The following is a 16,111-nucleotide window of genomic DNA, read 5'->3' as shown; positions in this document are numbered from 1 at the left end:
GGAGGACAGGACTCGCTTCCATCTCCCACCCTTCTCTTCATGCATTCGCCAGAGGGAAAGGTTGCTCTTCTCCAAACTAAAATTGCATGTGTGACTGTGAATGAGCCACATTAGACCACAAAGAATCATATTTTAAACACATACAAAAGTACTGCTTCTTTTTTAATCAGGACCAGCTCTTAAATTGCAAGCAAAGACTAACAGACAGAAATCCCTCTGGAGAGAGCAGTGGCGTTGCAAGGCACTCTGGGGTCAAAGCGTGCTGCATCCAGCTCATCACCTCCTTGCAGCATCAGGTGCAGCAAGTGTGATGGCATAAGAGTGGTTCTGCATCCTTGCAAGCAGCCAGAAAGACCCTGAGCATTCTTCTCTTTGACTATCATTCCTGCACTACCGAGTATTAAGAGGTGGTGATGGATAGACAGGGAGAATGAATACTTAAAATGTGGAGTAAGTTAAGCCATTTCTATGCCAGATGTCCTCTCTACCAAAGACGAAAGGGCCAGCTAACTAAGCAGTTGCTACTGATCTCGAGCATCTTTGTTGCTTTGTATTTCACCTTTAAATTGTTTTCTCATCTACCCATGCATGCATCTCTTACACAGGTTTTGTCTTGGGTGGGAATGGAAATTCGCACTGGCTGAGCATAGCCTTTTCCTGTCTCTGCTCAAGGAAGCCTGCTAGTCCTGTTTCTTTTAGTTCTGATCAAAACATAGCATGTAGGTATAATCTTACTGCACATAAAGCATGCAAACACTGCTATGCTTTTGGGGAGTGGTGTAGTGACATTATGGGAAGCTGCTGGCTGGAAGATAACTCTGTGTGTATCCTGCTTGGCTCTATATGCTTTGAGTGCTGCCTAAAAGAAAGTAATGTACAGATGTCCATCCCATCTGCTAACAAAGGTTGGGAGCATCTTTTTATTCCTTACATTTGTAGCAAAGAGGAGGTTAGGTCAGAAGCTAGGAAGGCTGTTCCTAGCAGCACCGTGACTCTGAAACAGACCATCCAGGGAAGCTGTAGAGTCTTCATCATGCGTAGTTTCAGGGAAAGAAAATGCTGAAATCTGTCAGGATGGGTGTAGAGGTTGCAGGTGATCCTTCCGAAGAACCTAACACTTCATAAGGACTGTAAGTGTGGCTGCATTGGCTGTTCAGACCTTCAAGCCAAGCTGGTGACCTGTTGGTAATGCTCTCCCCTGGTGTGGGAGTGAGGGCTGCAACCAAACGGCTGCCTTGGGGACTTTGGCCCATCTTTGCAGCACTGCGTCTCTTCTCTCTCAGCCACCAGCTACAGAGCCATGAGGAACCAAGTGATCACAAAGTGCCCCTTCCCCTGGCATAACCTCACCACTTCTGGCAAACTGCTGTTCAGAAACTTTGAGAGATGAAGATTGTACGTGCATCATTGTGATCAATAGCTACCAGTAATCTTAGCCTCCAGAAATTCCAGATCTCTCTGAATTCATTTATGATTTTGGCATCCAAAATGTACCACGGACATGGGCTGCATGGCTTTGTTATCTATGATTTGGTTTTGGCTGGCAGTTTCTCCAAGTGCCCACAGTTAGCAGCTCCTCAGAAATCCTGCGGAACCGCTCCCCTCCCAGACAGGCATGGATTTTTACACCCCTTTTGGTGCTGCACGTGGTCAAGAAGCAGCACCAGGAGCCTCCTCCACGAGCCCTCTTGTCTGAACGCTTGGCAGCCATCACCCAAAGGCCTTGCGGGGATGACGCTACCTGCGATGGCAGCACTCCTTTCCTTCTCTCCTGTCCATCTGTGATGGGTGGCTTTGTGCAGGCTGCAGGCATGCTGCAGCCCCAAAGGCTGCTTTGCCATAGGGGAGGTGCATTTCACACATGCTTTACAGGCAGAGGATGACAGCAGGGCTTTGTAAATGTGATCAGAAACATTAGCACCAGGACTTCCCCAGCAACGCAAGCCAGGCCCTGGTGTGGCTTGCTGCTTGCTCCTGCCAGCCAGAGATAGAGCTGCAAGATACTGCGAGTGCTGCTTTTGATCTGAGCTGTTATTACGTGGCAGCACAGTGAATTTGGAATACAAAAACCGAGTGGCCTGATCCTAGGCACTCCACCTGCCAGCCTGCTTGCTGTTGGGCTTGTCCCTGCAGCTCTCACCAAGGTGCCATTTGCAGGCAGTTCACTGGGTGGGGAAGGAAAAGGAAAGAGCTGTGGCACTTATTGCTCTCCCCATGCAAGCTCTAATTTCCCCATTCGCTTCAATTTGCCCTGAGCACCTTTTTAAAGTGTGTTTCAATTTACCTCTTTCTGAGCTTTTGCTGGCACTTATCATCCTCTGAGGGTACTTAATCAGCTCCTGTCTGAATCCCCAGCTCTGTCAGGATAACTAATGTCCACATCTCCAACTAGCTGAAAATTGTCATCCCCCCTCCCCGAGCATGTGACATATAAAGGGACTCTGTTTTCTTCAGTGAATGTTTTTGTCTGGTAGGCAAATGACCCCCGCTGGCTCGCACAGCAGGGTACGGCTGCAGACACCTGCCCGCCTGCCCAGGGCAGGAGAGGCGTGGTGCGTTTTGGGGATTAAAGCTGAGGGCTGTTGACCCCATCGGGCACTGCTCTTGTCGCAGAGGAGTGCTTCCCTCCAAACCGTTTGATCCCATCGTCTCCCAGGGCAGTTTCCAGAACAAAGTCACCCTGTCTCGGGAGCGCTGTCAGATGTCCTTCCAAACCATGCCCAAGCTCGTTCCGGGATGCAGAAGCCAAGCTGGCTGCACCTGGGAAGGCAAGGACCTCCAGGCACCCAAAGATCACTGGAGATCCAGAATGGCTGCTCTGCACTGATCTGAGCGTACAGTGAGAAGGCAATTAGTCGTCTTGAAGAAATGAGTCAGGTCTCTGCTACTTTTGAAAGCGCAAACCAGCCTGGCGCTGACACGCGCTTGTTGTGTCCAAGCGTCGCGACTTTTTCCAGACTGGTGGCATGACATGGGAGGTGATACGGATCTCGCTGCAACGACAAAATCTCTAGTAAGGCCCAATATCTTGCTTTCTGCATTAAAATTAAAAGAAAAAAACCCTCTGTAGTTAGTTGCAAGGAGATCTTTTGAAGTACAAGCTGACTGAGTCAGTGCCATAAATGCCTGAGTCTGCCCGCAGCCTGAGACAACTTTCCTCGTCTCATTTGTCCTATTTGTCCCGACGCGTGGGTAATGCCGTGGCCCAAAAACGGTGCCTCGAAGGTCAACATCGACCTTTTTACAAGGGGTGGTGACCAAAACGCCCCCCTCATTTGTTCAGCCCACCCTTCCTGGGTGCACACCGTGAAGCACAACAAACCATCTGCTACAAAACTCCCCCCAAACTTGGGCTTCCCCTAATTTTGGGATTCCCCTAATTTTGACCTGCTGTTGCCTGCGGTCAGTGCAGAGCCACAGTGCTTCCTGGAAGTGTAGGGACAGGGTGAGGTGGATGGCATTTCTCAGAAAAATACCCAACCCGAGCTGTTCAGCCCTGGAGATGCTTCCGTTCTCCCTCCGAACTGAGAGCTGGAGGATTTCCCTGAGCAACCTGGAAGCCGAGCAGCCTCCGCACTGAAGGGCTGAAGACACCAGAGGGCTCTGCTGCGAGATGTTGGTCAGGACAGCCACAAAGTCCGCATGATTTTGCTCTCAGGGCACGCTCCCCCGTTTGTTTGTCCCCCTGCTCTGTCAGTGGGGGCCTGGGCATCTGATTTGCAGGCTGTCCTTTGGGTTGCTCCCGTCCTGAGCCCTGCTACTTTCTGCGACCACTGCTGAGCATACGATGCCCGGGTATTCCCATGAAAAATCAGCCGTGTGCGGCGTGTCTGGCGGAACCACTGAGCTTACGCTGAGAAACCGGTTTCTGACAGCACTTGACCTGCTGGGGAAGGCAACCCCTCAGTGTTTTTGGCCGTGTCGTAGCTTTCCCCAGCCTGCCCGACAAATTAGCCTACCTGTAGCTGCGTTCGTGCCTTTCCTGTAGGAAGTTTACGTTGAAGGCACGCCAGGCTGCGCTCCCTTGGCCGGGCACCGCTCCGACACGCCGCGCCTTGTCTGCTCGGGAATTCTGGCCAGCACTGCTGGCACGATAGAAGAATGTGTTTGCTAGGCTCTTATACTTAAAGGGATGGGATATTTACCGGTATTTTATGCTTAAAAGGATACGGTATTTTGTCAACACAGAATGTAGAAGGATGTACCCTCCCAGCCTGTTGCCTGGCTATCAGCCAGGCATCTCCTCATAACACCGAGGCAGGCAATGTAGGGTTGGAATATGTTAGCTGGGAAGAAGTCGTGTGTTGCATCAGGAACCTTCAAGTGCACAGGAAATGCAACTGTAATCCTAAGAGAGACCTTACCTCTGCGAGCCTTCATGAGAGTTAATTTCAAGATTTTGTAATTTTAAGGTTTGGGAGTGTCTAGATTTGAAAATATCAAGATTTTCTAATTTCAAGATTTTCTAATTTCAAGATTTTCTAATTTCAAGATTTTGTAATTTCAGGATTTCCTAATTTCAAGTTTGAAAACATCAAGATTTTGTAATTTCGGGATTTCCTAAATGGCTTTCTCGTCCTTGCTCACTACCTGGAGCTCTCCCTTCCCGACCAGGGCTCCGCCCGGTGTCACCCCCTGGCCGTGCGGGTGCCCGGCTCCCAGCCACCCCCGGCCGTGCCCCGCCGCCGATGCGCGCCCAGCGCCCGCGGGCAGCGCGGGGGGACCGGGGCCGGGGCCCTCCCGCACCGGGCTGCGCCCCGCGGCGCTCAGGGGCGGAGTCTCGCTGCGGGCGGCGCCTCCCCATTGGCCGCGGGGCTCTGTTATTTTGCATATACCCCTCCTCCGCGCGCGCCATTGGCTGCGGCGCTCTGTAGATTTGCATGTCCCCGCCCACCCCGCGCCGCGCTGCGGTGTGGGGCCGGCGGCGCGGCGCAGTGCAGGAGCCGGGCCGGGAGCGGGGCCACGGCCGGGAGCGGGCAGCAGGCACCGGGCGGCTCCGGCGCTGTGCGGCCGGGGGGAGCGGAGCGGGGCTGCTCGGCTCGGCTCGGCCCGGCTCGGCAGGGCTCGGCTCGGCCCAGCGGGGCTGCCCGCTCCCCGTCCCCCGCTTTCGTCCGCTCCGTGCCCGGGCGCCTTGGGTGCAGCATGAAGTGCGGCGATGGCCCGGAGGGGTAAGACGGCGGTGAGGACGCTGGAAGACCTGACGCTGGACTCCGGCTATGGTGGCGCGGCGGACTCGGTGCGCTCGTCCAACTTGTCGCTGTGCTGCTCGGATTCGCACCCCGCGTACCCCTATGGAGGCAGCTGCTGGCCGCACCTAGCTGGCTCCATGCACAGTCGCCACAACAGCTTCGACACCGTCAACACCGTCCTAGCGGAAGACTCGGAGGTGCTGGACTGCGCGGGGCAGCAGTGCGCCCGGCTCCTGCCCGACCTCGAGGAGGTCCCCTGGAGCCTGGAGGAGGTGGAGGCGCTGCTGCTGCCGCCGCCGCCCCGCCGGGAGCCGCGGCCGCCGGGCGGTGTTGGTGCCGGTGTCGGTGCCGGTGCCGGGAGCCGGGATGCCGCGGCGCGGCTCTCCACGCTGGTGAGCCGGGCGCTGGTGCGCATCGCCCGGGAGGCGCAGCGCCTGAGCCTCCGCTTCGCCAAGTGCACCAAGCACGAGGTGCGCAGCGCCATGGAGATCGTCCTGGGCTGGACGCTGGCCGCCCGCTGCACGGCGGCGGCGCTGGGCGCCCTGTCCCTCTACAACATGAGCGGCAGCGGCGGCGACCGCTTCAGCCGCGGCAAGTCGGCGCGCTGCGGGCTCGCCTTCTCCGTGGGCAAGTTCTACCGCTGGATGGTGGACAGCCGCGTGGCCCTGCGCATCCACGAGCACGCCGCCATCTACCTCACGGCCGGCACCGAGAGCCTCTTCCGAGACATCCACGCCAGGGTGCTGGCCGGCCCTGCCGCCCCCCTGCCGCCGCCCGGCCGCCCCCCGGCCGACAAGGACAAGGAGAAGGACAAGGAGAAAGAGAAGGAGGGCGCCGAGGGGCCGCGCTTCACGCTCGAGGCGCTGGAGCAGACGGTCAACAACGACCCCGAGCTGTGGGGCTTGCTGCAGCCCTACCAGCACCTCATCTGCGGCAAGAACGCCAGCGGTGAGTGCCCGGCCCCGGGGCTGGCCCCGCCTGCGCCACCGGGGCGGGGAGCGACCCCCCCGGGGACCCCCTGCGCCCCCCGGCCCGGCCGGGGACCCACCGAGGGCAGGGGGTGCCCCCGCCGGGGTTGCAGCTCCGGGGGTCGCTCCCGAGCCTTTTTTCTTTCCGCCCACCCCCGGGTGGGTGGGTGCGCTTCTCCGGGGGCTGCCCGCGTGGGTTTCGCGGTGGGCATCCATCCCGCAGAGCTTCGGTTCCCCCCAGGAAATGGCAGGAGCGCAGCTGGGCGCTCGCGAGCGAGATCAAACTTTGTTCCAGACGCAGTGGTTTGGCCAGGGATTGCGTGGTTGGCGCTGAAATGCAGTCTTTCTGGACAGATTTCATTCATGTTGCTGCTTGTTTACCCAGGGCTCGACACAGATGCAACGCTGCGATGCATCAACTTCCTGGGGATTTTTTTTTCGCTTCTCTGCCAACGAGGAGTCCAATATTTTTACCGAGTTTGCCATTCGAGGGAGCAGGATCCCAAAGTTGACGTCTCTCGTTTCAGCTCCCTCGGTTTGGTGAGGAAGGGAAAATGGACCGAGCCGGTAGCGCATCTCGGGGAGCCGTGGCTGGAGTCTCAGCCGTCGTTAAAACCGGGTGCTTCTCCTACATAGCGGCGTGCACAGGCACATAAGCTTAAATACGAAATACCTGTCACGCCGAGATGCAAATGCTGGAGAAGAGGAAACCGGGGAAACAAGGATAACTGGAAGTCTAGATCGGGGCTACAGATTAACCCTGTTGAGGTGTTAGAGGCACGGCCAAAGCGTTACAGCTATTTTGCTATTGTCTTCTCTCCCATGAGAGACCCACAGGAGGATGCTAAGCAGAATGGGGCGAATCCTCCCCCCTGGTGTAAATAGACGTGGCTCCGTTACCTTCCCCTGGGTTTGGGAGGATGTCCTCCCTGGAGGCTCTGCCGAACCTCCCTTTGAGACGCGTATGCTGCCAGAGGCATGCGTGGCAGGATCCGTGCGCTGTTTGCATGCATGTCTCCCCCAGGAGGGCCACTGCTGTTTTCCCTGGAGTCCTGGTGCTGTGCCTGTAGGTTTCAGGTGGCACTGCGTTGCCTTCCTGACGTTGCAGCACTGGCAGTGCAGGCTCCTAGTGAGCCTTTCATTTTGTTTTGCGGATCTGTAGCCCCCTCTGTAGCAGCTTGGTGGATTTAGATAAACTTCATTCTGACCCTCGGTTATCTCCCCTCCAGGGGCATGATTCAGAGTTTTTGTCTCCATTTTGCTGTAGCTTTACCTGACACGGATCTCAGTCCTGGCTGGAGCAAATGGCATTTCTCGAAGATGTTCGAATCAGGCCCTAGCAAGTTGTCCATTTTGTTTTGCCTCTCTCCCTGTGCCATTCTGTTTCCTACGCAAATGCCTGTCATGTTTTGCTTTTTAGCATCGTGCAAGAAGTAGTTTGACATCCTGTTACATATATTCAGAGTTACAGGTGCAAACAAGACTCAGGCCTTTTTGTAATGAAAACCATTTTTTTATCGCTGTTTACATTTATTTAGATTTAATCCAAGGGAGCGCTGCACACTCTTAAGCACTTCCACGGCAGCTAGACCAGACATTGTAAGCCATTAAAAACATCGGGCTGTTTCTTCACCAGGGAGATACGCATCTGTTTATTTAGCCCTCACCATTTTGATGTCTGAGTGCTCGACGGTCGGTTGCGAATGTTTCCTTCCCAGGCACTTAAAAGCTGGGGAAGTCTGATGGGAGAGATTATTTGACCTGCTCAGAACTACTTGGGAAACCTGTGGTAGGTTGCTCGAAGTGCTGGAAGCCACATCTCTGTGTAGTGGCATAACCACAAGTTCATCCTTCCCCTGTGTTCAGAACTTGAAACACCGTGATAAGCCTGCTGCACATGAAGTTGTTTTCTCCTAATGCCTTTTTGGACTACTTCAGGAGAGAAGGCAGGTCTTGGTGCTCTGGGGGTTGATAAATTGGGTAGCCAGTAGACACGCAGACATGAAAATGGGTTGGTCTGGTCCATCAGACATAGATGAGAACCACTGGTTAGGGCTTTTCTGGAGGTACCATGGCCCATATGGTTATTGGTGGTGAGCAAAAGAGGGCAAAAGGAGACCCTCTGTCAATACCTATTCTGCTTGCAGTTTTGATGGGACAGGTGGTGGTGTCTCTTTGGCAGGCAAATGTCAACCCCTGAAAACTTTTCCAGGTTGAATGCAACACCTTAAGTTCCACCTGGACAGTGAAACTGGCAACCCATGAAGACCACAGGATGGGAGGCTCATGAGTATGAGTGTGAGGTAGTCAGGGGCTGCTCTGCTCCAGGTTGTGAGCGTGGGTGTTGGGGCGGATGGCCTGAGGATCCGGGAGGCACAAACCATTCTTTCAGGGCTTCCCCGTCAGCTGTGCAGAGCACTTAGTGGTTACAGCTGAGGTTTTTTAGCCTCGTGTCATACCCAGTCATCTTGGAAGCTGCTGAGTAAGATCAGCATTGCAAGATAACCCTGTTCTTCCTATAAATGACGGCCGTGCACCAAGACGAGGGTGTTCTTTGGGTGGGTGTGTCAGCCTGCACGAGCCCTGCTCTTCTACAGATGCCCGGTCATTTCTTGGGTAGGGCCAAAGGTGCCTGGATGGAGGCGATGGCACTCGTTAGCATGTTGCAGGCAGTGGTTTGCGTCTCCTTTATAAGTGTCTCCTTTATAACCCTCTCGGCACCCTCCTCTGTGGTAGGGGAGTAGGGCTGACAAAAGAGAAGTAGGCAATAGCGTCAGGAACCAGCTGCTGGAGTACGTGAGTGGTTGCTGGCATCTCGGGTGAGTTTATGCCAGTTACTATATCACAAGGAATAGACCTCAAAAGCACTCTGAGGTAGCATTTTTTTTCCCCTGCACAACCAGAATTTTAATGTCATGGTTGAATGAAAATTAGAAACTTTACGCTTGGGATTTCGTTGGCGCTCAAATGTTTCAATTACGAGCTCCGTCTGAACAGTAGAGCACGCATTTACATCCCATAGCAATCGCGTGGAGTGTTATTTTCCTTGAAATAGTGGGAGCAAAATATTGTATACTCAATAAAAGGCAGTAAAAAACAGCACCTCTGTGGTTTAAGCTATATTATTTTTGTTTCTTTATTGCTCATCAAACCTCTGCTTCTAGGCCAGATCGAAGAACTGCTTTGAGATGGCAGGGAAGTTTCCCCACACCTTAGATCCAGCACAAATAGCAGGAGTAAGAAAACGTGTTCCACTTCTGCAGGGAGTGCTTGGAGGGCCAGTCAGTCGCTCAAAGTCACCTGCTCGACGTTGGAGGATGGGACACGGAGGCTGGAGGTCCCTTGGGAGCTGGGGAGTGGGTTTTTGCGGAGCAGCCGGCGTGCGTAACTCGGCCCTCGTCTGTTTGTGTGCAGCTGCTAAAAATAGTGACTTGGAAGCCAACCGTATCCCTGTGGTTTCGTCCTATTCTTAATATTATTTAGATAGAAAGTCACAACAACTTGGAAGAAACCAGGGATTAGGTCAGGCTTGGCAAACACGTGTCAGCTAACCTCAGTTTAACCTCAGCCTCTTCTCCTAATCCAGGCAAACTAGAGGGACTCCAAGCAAATGAGAGAGACCAAGGTATTGGCACAGCTTAACCAAGTCAGTTAATGCTTCTAAGTTCTGATGCATGCATGTACACGTGTGTGCATTGGGTGTGTTGGGACCATTCCCTTCATTTACCGGAGAGAGTACTGTGTCTGTTCTCTCCCTTCTGCTGTAATTGAACCATTCAAGATGCTATCATGGCTTTACAGGCAATGTAAAAATCAATCTAAAACTTATTTCAGCTGGGATGATAGAGGAATATTCGGGTATAAAATGGTATTTCATGCCTTTCTCCTGGGCTTTCTTAACTGGAGTTTCAATAACGTATCTTTTCTTTTTTTTTTTTTCCTCCCTATTATGTTGCATGTGCCTGTGTTAAATTTATGGGTCTTTGCCATCACGTTTTCCCCATGTGCTTCTTGGCACTCGAGCCCCTTGCCCAGATGTTGACTTCAGTAGTGGTGCAGCAGATGAGGCGTATTCCTGCTTGGTTCTCTTACCTGCTAACCTCCCGTGTGAACTTCCACAGCCTCCGCGGAAGGAGCGAGGGTGGGACTGGGAGGAGGAGACCCAGCGGGAGGCTGCTGGTTGAGTGACTGGCTGATTAAGGTTTGTTTCCCTCAGGACATTTTTATTCATATAATTTGTTTCAGTAATGAGTGCAACTTAAACAAAAATAAATTCAGAAATGGTTATACTAGAAACACCCTAGTGCTAAGCATAAAGATGATGTATTGCGGTGTAATTATTCCCTTTATCAGGTTGGAAAGTACCTTGGTAGCAGTTACAGCTACGGCCACGCTAGGGAGTTTTTGGGTTGCGGCTATATTGCTTAGCTTCTGATGTAAATGAGACTTTGAAATTGTGATTGGGAAATATGATTGCATGTACAAGAAGCGTGTTATTGGAATAACAGTGTCATTTTAGCGGCGTATTGGTTTCCTGCCTTTTTTGCTGAACGGTGGCACCTAGTCCTCCCTGTGAGCCAGCGACGCAAAGTGCAGGTGAGTGTTAGGACAGCTTCGCACCGTTCACCAATTTGGCTGTAAATGCCATCTGGCCAGTTCAGAGGTACTTTGGGTGAAAGTCACCGTGTCATTTTTCACTTTTCTGTTTGTCTCATAAAGACAGACCACGCTTAGTGTGTCAGCCTTTGTGTGATCCAGGTGATGTCTGAAATCTTCTGCAATGTCCACAGTAAATATCCCGGTGGGTACCAGCTGGGGCCATTTACAGCCTTAGCCTTTTCTCCCCCTTCCTGGAAGGGGAACTCATACTCTTTTCTCGTAAGCCAGAGGAAAGCTTTATGATCTTCCCCCACCTTATTCCCGGCGATGGTGTGAAAGGAGGAAGCTCCTATATTAGATCACGCCAGAAGCAAAGAGAGCTGTTTCCCAAAGCGTGTGGGTGCCAAGAATTAATTCCTCTGCTGGGAGTAATTTCCTCTGGCCGAAGTGTAGCAGAAAAATGCAGGGGATTGGAAGCAGCAGGAGGGTCCTTTCAGATGGTGCTCTGAAACCAGTAACTTCTACCCAAAATCGCTGTGTCATTTCTCTAGGAGAGGATGAACAGAAAAGGCAAGGAGGGGATGAGTAGGTTGTGCTTATCGCCAGGACGTGCTCTTTCACTTTGGGGATCAAGAGCAGCAGTGCTGCTGCTGTTTGCGTGGCATGTGGGCAGATTTTTCAGTGTTGTCTCCTTCTGAATCTCCCATATCTGCAGCTTGCATCAGTGCCTGGCCACTTTCCCACTGCCTTCTCGGTTTCAACATTTTTATGCTGCTTCTCCTGCTCCGTCTCCCGGGCTGGGCCATGCTGGCTGTCGCATCCAAGCATCAGTGCTGCCCTACCAGTCCCTCTGCCCCAGCTCTTCCTCCCGTGGGTCTGTCTGCAGGGTGTTTTGCTTTGTCCTGGGTGTAGGAGGCTTCAGCAGGGCATGAGGAACAAGTAGGGACATCTTTCTTCTTTTGCTCTTGTTTTCTTCCTGACTGAAAGCAAGGTACTGCATCATGTCTGTGCCAATCTGTAGTTACAATTGCTGTGCACCTGATAAGTGCACAAGATGTTTCAAGACGTTAAAAGACTTACAGATAAGAGTCAAAATTACCCCAGAGCTTGCACAATCAGCTTAACCTGGAGCTACTTTGTCAGAGGTGTTCAGTTGGGCAGTCTGAAAAAAACACAGACGTTACAGAGAAATGTGCCAGTGGAAGGCTCAAATGCAGCTCTCGATCTGTGCTTGCTTTCAGGGATTACCTACAACAAAGAGTTTCCATCAAGCGGGCTCAGCATGGCCACGTTTTTCTGTCAATGCATGAGCTTCCCATTTTCCCGGAAGGTAATGCAGCAATCCTTCTGTTGCGGGCTGTGAAGAGATATAATCTGGTGGTCAGTCACTCATTTTGCTTTCTGTGGAGCTAAATCTCTCTTCCGTAAAAACAGGAGCGAGAAGGCTACTGCTCAAGTGAAATGAATCAACGGGAAAGTAGATGTGGTTTTGTTTCTGTAGCAGGAGTGAGGAATGTGTTTCTTGGAGCAGTTCAAGAGCAAGGAGCTGTTGTCAGTGCTTATCAGTTGAGCAGGATGGATGGGCTGCAGGCACTTGCACTGACACCTCGCTAGGGCTACAGAGACTTGTCTTGATTATTTTAATTAACTTAACCCGTTATACTGAGCTGATGCTTCTGAATTATCAGCCCCTCACCGTGGAGGTCTGGGTGGTGCAGAAGTTACACAGTATTGGTTTCTGCTATTGTAGCTAGAGAGTTCTCCTAACTTAGAAAAATGAATGCAAGGAGAAGTTAATGTTGGGGCAAACACCCTGAGATGAACACACACAGCTCCTGATGGGTTCATGTGGTCTTCCTCTTTTCTTGCTGAGGTCAGAATTGAGCTTGAAGAAACAGATGTGACCGTTTTCTCGGCCTCCATCATCTCGATGGTATTCTCTTCTCTCTCTTGATTCCCACACGGTTCATAATAAGCAGTACCCTTTATCTGATGTAATTGTTTCTGGAAACAATCCAGGAGGCTTTATAATACAATGCTCTAAGTGGGCTCTTTGCATCCCACGTTAAGTACAAACCAGCCAGGGGGCTGAGAAGGTGCTTGGGACACTGGCAGTCCCCAGCTGGGATTCTCTGGGCCCGTCACTTGTAGGGGAACAACTGGCAGTTGATTTAGGGTTAAACCATGCCGGATTGGTAGTAAGGAACAGGAATAAAATTACAGGACTCATACAAATCGGCACCAGCACAGGTGGCTGTGCCCTGCTGAACTGAGTCGCACAAGCGGGCAGGGAGGAAGGACTTGCTCAGTTGGCTGAGTTGGTGTGAAAGCACCGTGGTGCATGGTGTCCTACTTGGTCAAAGTTTTGGGGCCGGGTTCTGATCCTGGTGGCTCTCACACAGACCTGGTGTAGATCTGCGTAGTAGTCCATGGCTGGCGGCTGTTGGCTGACCTAAAAGATTTGCTTGGTGGGAGCTTTGCTGCCTTAACACCTCAGGACTGAGCTCATCTTCCCTTTGTGCTTAAGGCAGTAATGAACGTTTCCAGTAAATGAGGTGGGTTTTGAAAGATCCCCGAATGTAGAAGCATGGGAGAAAGAAGCTTTTTTTTTTGTCCGGTGTTGTACGTAAGCTGAAAGCAAAAGTTCGGGGAGGGATCTGAGCTGCAGGTCGTGTGGGAGGCGGGATGCTCGCCAGGAGGTAGGAGCCCATGGAGGCGTTGCAGCTGAGCCGGGAGGGCCAGGTAATACCCCTGGGTCAGCAGATTCACAGCCTGCTCCCCAGCCCTTACGCAGACATCTCGCTCGTGTGAGCAACACGTTGGCTGCAGGCAGCCAGAAAGGTCTGGGGACGGGCTCGTGAGTGAGCGGAAGAGCAGAAACTTCCAGGAAGATTACAGAAGGGGCCTCGTCCAGGACCGGATTTCTGTCCTCGAGTGCTGTGGGGTAGCACCTGGACCTGTGAGAATCCGGGGCTTTAAAATTAATAAAAAACACCCTGCTTTTAAATTGCACTGCTGTGAAATACTGCTCCCAGGTGAGGGAAGTGAACGGGGCTGGGGTTGCAGCAGAGGTATGGCGAATGCATTTGCATTCGAGGCTGTCAAATAATTGGAGGAAACTTTGCATCCCACAGGGTTTTGCAGTTTCACTGGGCCCATGGTAGTCTTGGATAAACACTGCTGGACTGCAGTGCCTTTGCTAAAATATTGTGTTTGGCTGCGTGGGGAGTGTCAGGGCTGCAGAGCCAAGGGTGGGACATTGCCTTTATCTGCACTGCTCTCAGGCCCGACAGCGGGAGCGGAGGCTGAAGGGAGAAAGGGAGAGAGCCACCACGCAGCAACATTTTGTCTGGCAGTGGGGAGTGGACAAGGAGCTCAAGTAAGGGAAGGGTGGGTTTTCCCTGTGGGGACCTCAAATGGGATCTTGCAAGCCTCTCTCCTTGGGTAGCCGCTGAGATGCATTTTGTGGAGGACACTAAGACTTTTGTAATACATGAGCATTTTTTTGCAGGCCAGCATATTCACAGAAATTAGTTTCACTGAATCCTTCATTGTAAGTCTGGGCAGGTAGGGTATTTTGCTGTGGGTTGCTGTATAGTGAACAAAAGTGCTAGGGCTAGATTCAGTTACAAGACTCAATGCTTCAGAAAAGTTACCCTTTTATCACCGGTGTGATGTTACTTCTTGAGGGCACGTTTGGAGTGATGTATGGCAGAAGATACTGCAAATGTAGTGCTGAACCCAGCCCCAGCCCTCACCTGGGTAGGACTCCCATTGATGCCTGTCAAACACCAGGATGAGCTCTGGTGATGTATCAGTATCTCACTTTAGATATTTATTCTTAAAATGATTTTTTTTCCCATTGTCTTACTGATTCACTGTGTTCAGCTTGAAGGCTGTGAACTCCGCTAGGAACAGCTTATAACCCATTGGGCTAACTGGCTAGCCTATTTCTGTTGGCCCACATAGGAAAAATCCTAAAAATAGTGCAGCAGCGTATGTTTTCAAAACTAAATTAGATTTTAAGACTAAGAGCTTCAGTTTAATTATCTGGCATGCTCTCAGTAAGGAGGAGGGATTTCAAAATACGCAGTTCCCTTAATGTAGGGAAAAAAACACAACCGAATTAACTTGACCCTTAGTAGCAGGAACCTGCTGGTGCTTTGCTGTTGTGCTTTACCTATTAACTACTTTATACCACCATGTTCACAAACAACTGACCTGTGTGTCAAAGCGCGTTGAATAGTGCAAGTCTTGCAAGCTGAGTGAATGCAGGAACAGAAGCCAGTAATATGCAAAGTCTTTATAAAGAAGGATTCCCGCCTGTGTCAATGCATATGATGCCTTGCTTTCTATCCTAAAAGAGCACGTCTGGTGAGCCACAGTTATGAGAATCAGAAGGAATTTCATATATTTTACAAGTTTAAATTTGGGAGTGAGATCAACATCTGTCTAATGCGAAAGATGGTGAACTTGTGTAGCAAAGTTGCAGCCAAAAGCTGGGAGCCCACGTAGCTAAGTCAGTGAGGCTGTCACACGTCAGCAGTCACCTTTGGTGGCTGAAGGCTTCTACAGCAAGATTAAATTAAACAAGAGAAAATACCATCACCAAAGCTTATCCCTTAAGCATACAGCTAGTCAGATTGATTTTCAGGAAGGACATAGGCTGTCACCTCCCTTCAGCACATAGCAGCTGTGTGTGCATGGGATGATCGGTGGGTTTTGTAAGGAGACCTGTGGCGATGAGCCTGATCAAACCACCAGAGCAGATGAGAGTGCTGATGTCTGCTGGCTCTGCTCCTCTCACTGACCAGGGACATCACAGGGAGAGAACTGCTTGAGACAGAGCCAGGAGCTGGCTGGGAGCATGGTTCCCCAGAGACTCTGGGGTTATCAGATGGGAGGGTTTAGCCCTATAGAGACACCTTTAATTACAGACCTGGCCTGTGTGATACAGGAGCTGGTGAGTCACAGACTGTTTTCTAAGATTTGGGGCTGGCCCTGGATGCTCAGGTGTTGGTCACTATCACAGATAACTTGGGGAGGCGCAGCGATGGCAGGCGTCTCCTTTGGAAGGGGCCCTGCCACCCCTGCCCACACCTTTGTCACCTGGAGATGAGATGGCTCTGATTTCTCAACCTAGGGCTATGCTTTGAGACTCCTCGGAGCGTAACTGGAATGCTGCTGCCTGCTTAATAGTTTCTTCTCATGCAAACGGTGCAAACACACCCAGACTGCGAAACTGGCTACAAAGCTGTACCACTGAGAGGAGCTGCAAGGCCCCAGGCACCTTGTGCAATGTGTGTTGCATGCTGCTGGCAGTGGGGACGAGGCGTCCATTGACTGGTATGAGAA

At 51.8% G+C, this 16,111-nt stretch overlaps 1 protein-coding gene across 3 annotated transcripts in view; it reads left to right on the top strand.

Moving 5' to 3' along the window:
* The first annotated feature begins 5,003 nt into the window (after positions 1–5,003).
* The window catches only part of BTBD11 (BTB domain containing 11), a 169,325-nt gene continuing 158,217 nt past the window's right edge, over positions 5,004–16,111 (top strand). For all 3 annotated transcript variants that reach the window (XM_035340771.1, XM_035340762.1, XM_035340754.1), the window contains exon 1: positions 5,004–6,137. In XM_035340771.1, the coding sequence (XP_035196662.1) occupies positions 5,156–6,137 (982 nt within the window). In that variant the 5' untranslated portion in view covers positions 5,004–5,155. The remainder of the gene's footprint in view (positions 6,138–16,111) is intronic.

The sequence above is a fragment of the Oxyura jamaicensis genome, chromosome 1 (genome assembly GCF_011077185.1).
Source record: "Oxyura jamaicensis isolate SHBP4307 breed ruddy duck chromosome 1, BPBGC_Ojam_1.0, whole genome shotgun sequence".
Taxonomy (NCBI): domain Eukaryota; kingdom Metazoa; phylum Chordata; class Aves; order Anseriformes; family Anatidae; genus Oxyura; species Oxyura jamaicensis.
This window is presented reverse-complemented; position numbering and strand designations above follow the sequence as displayed.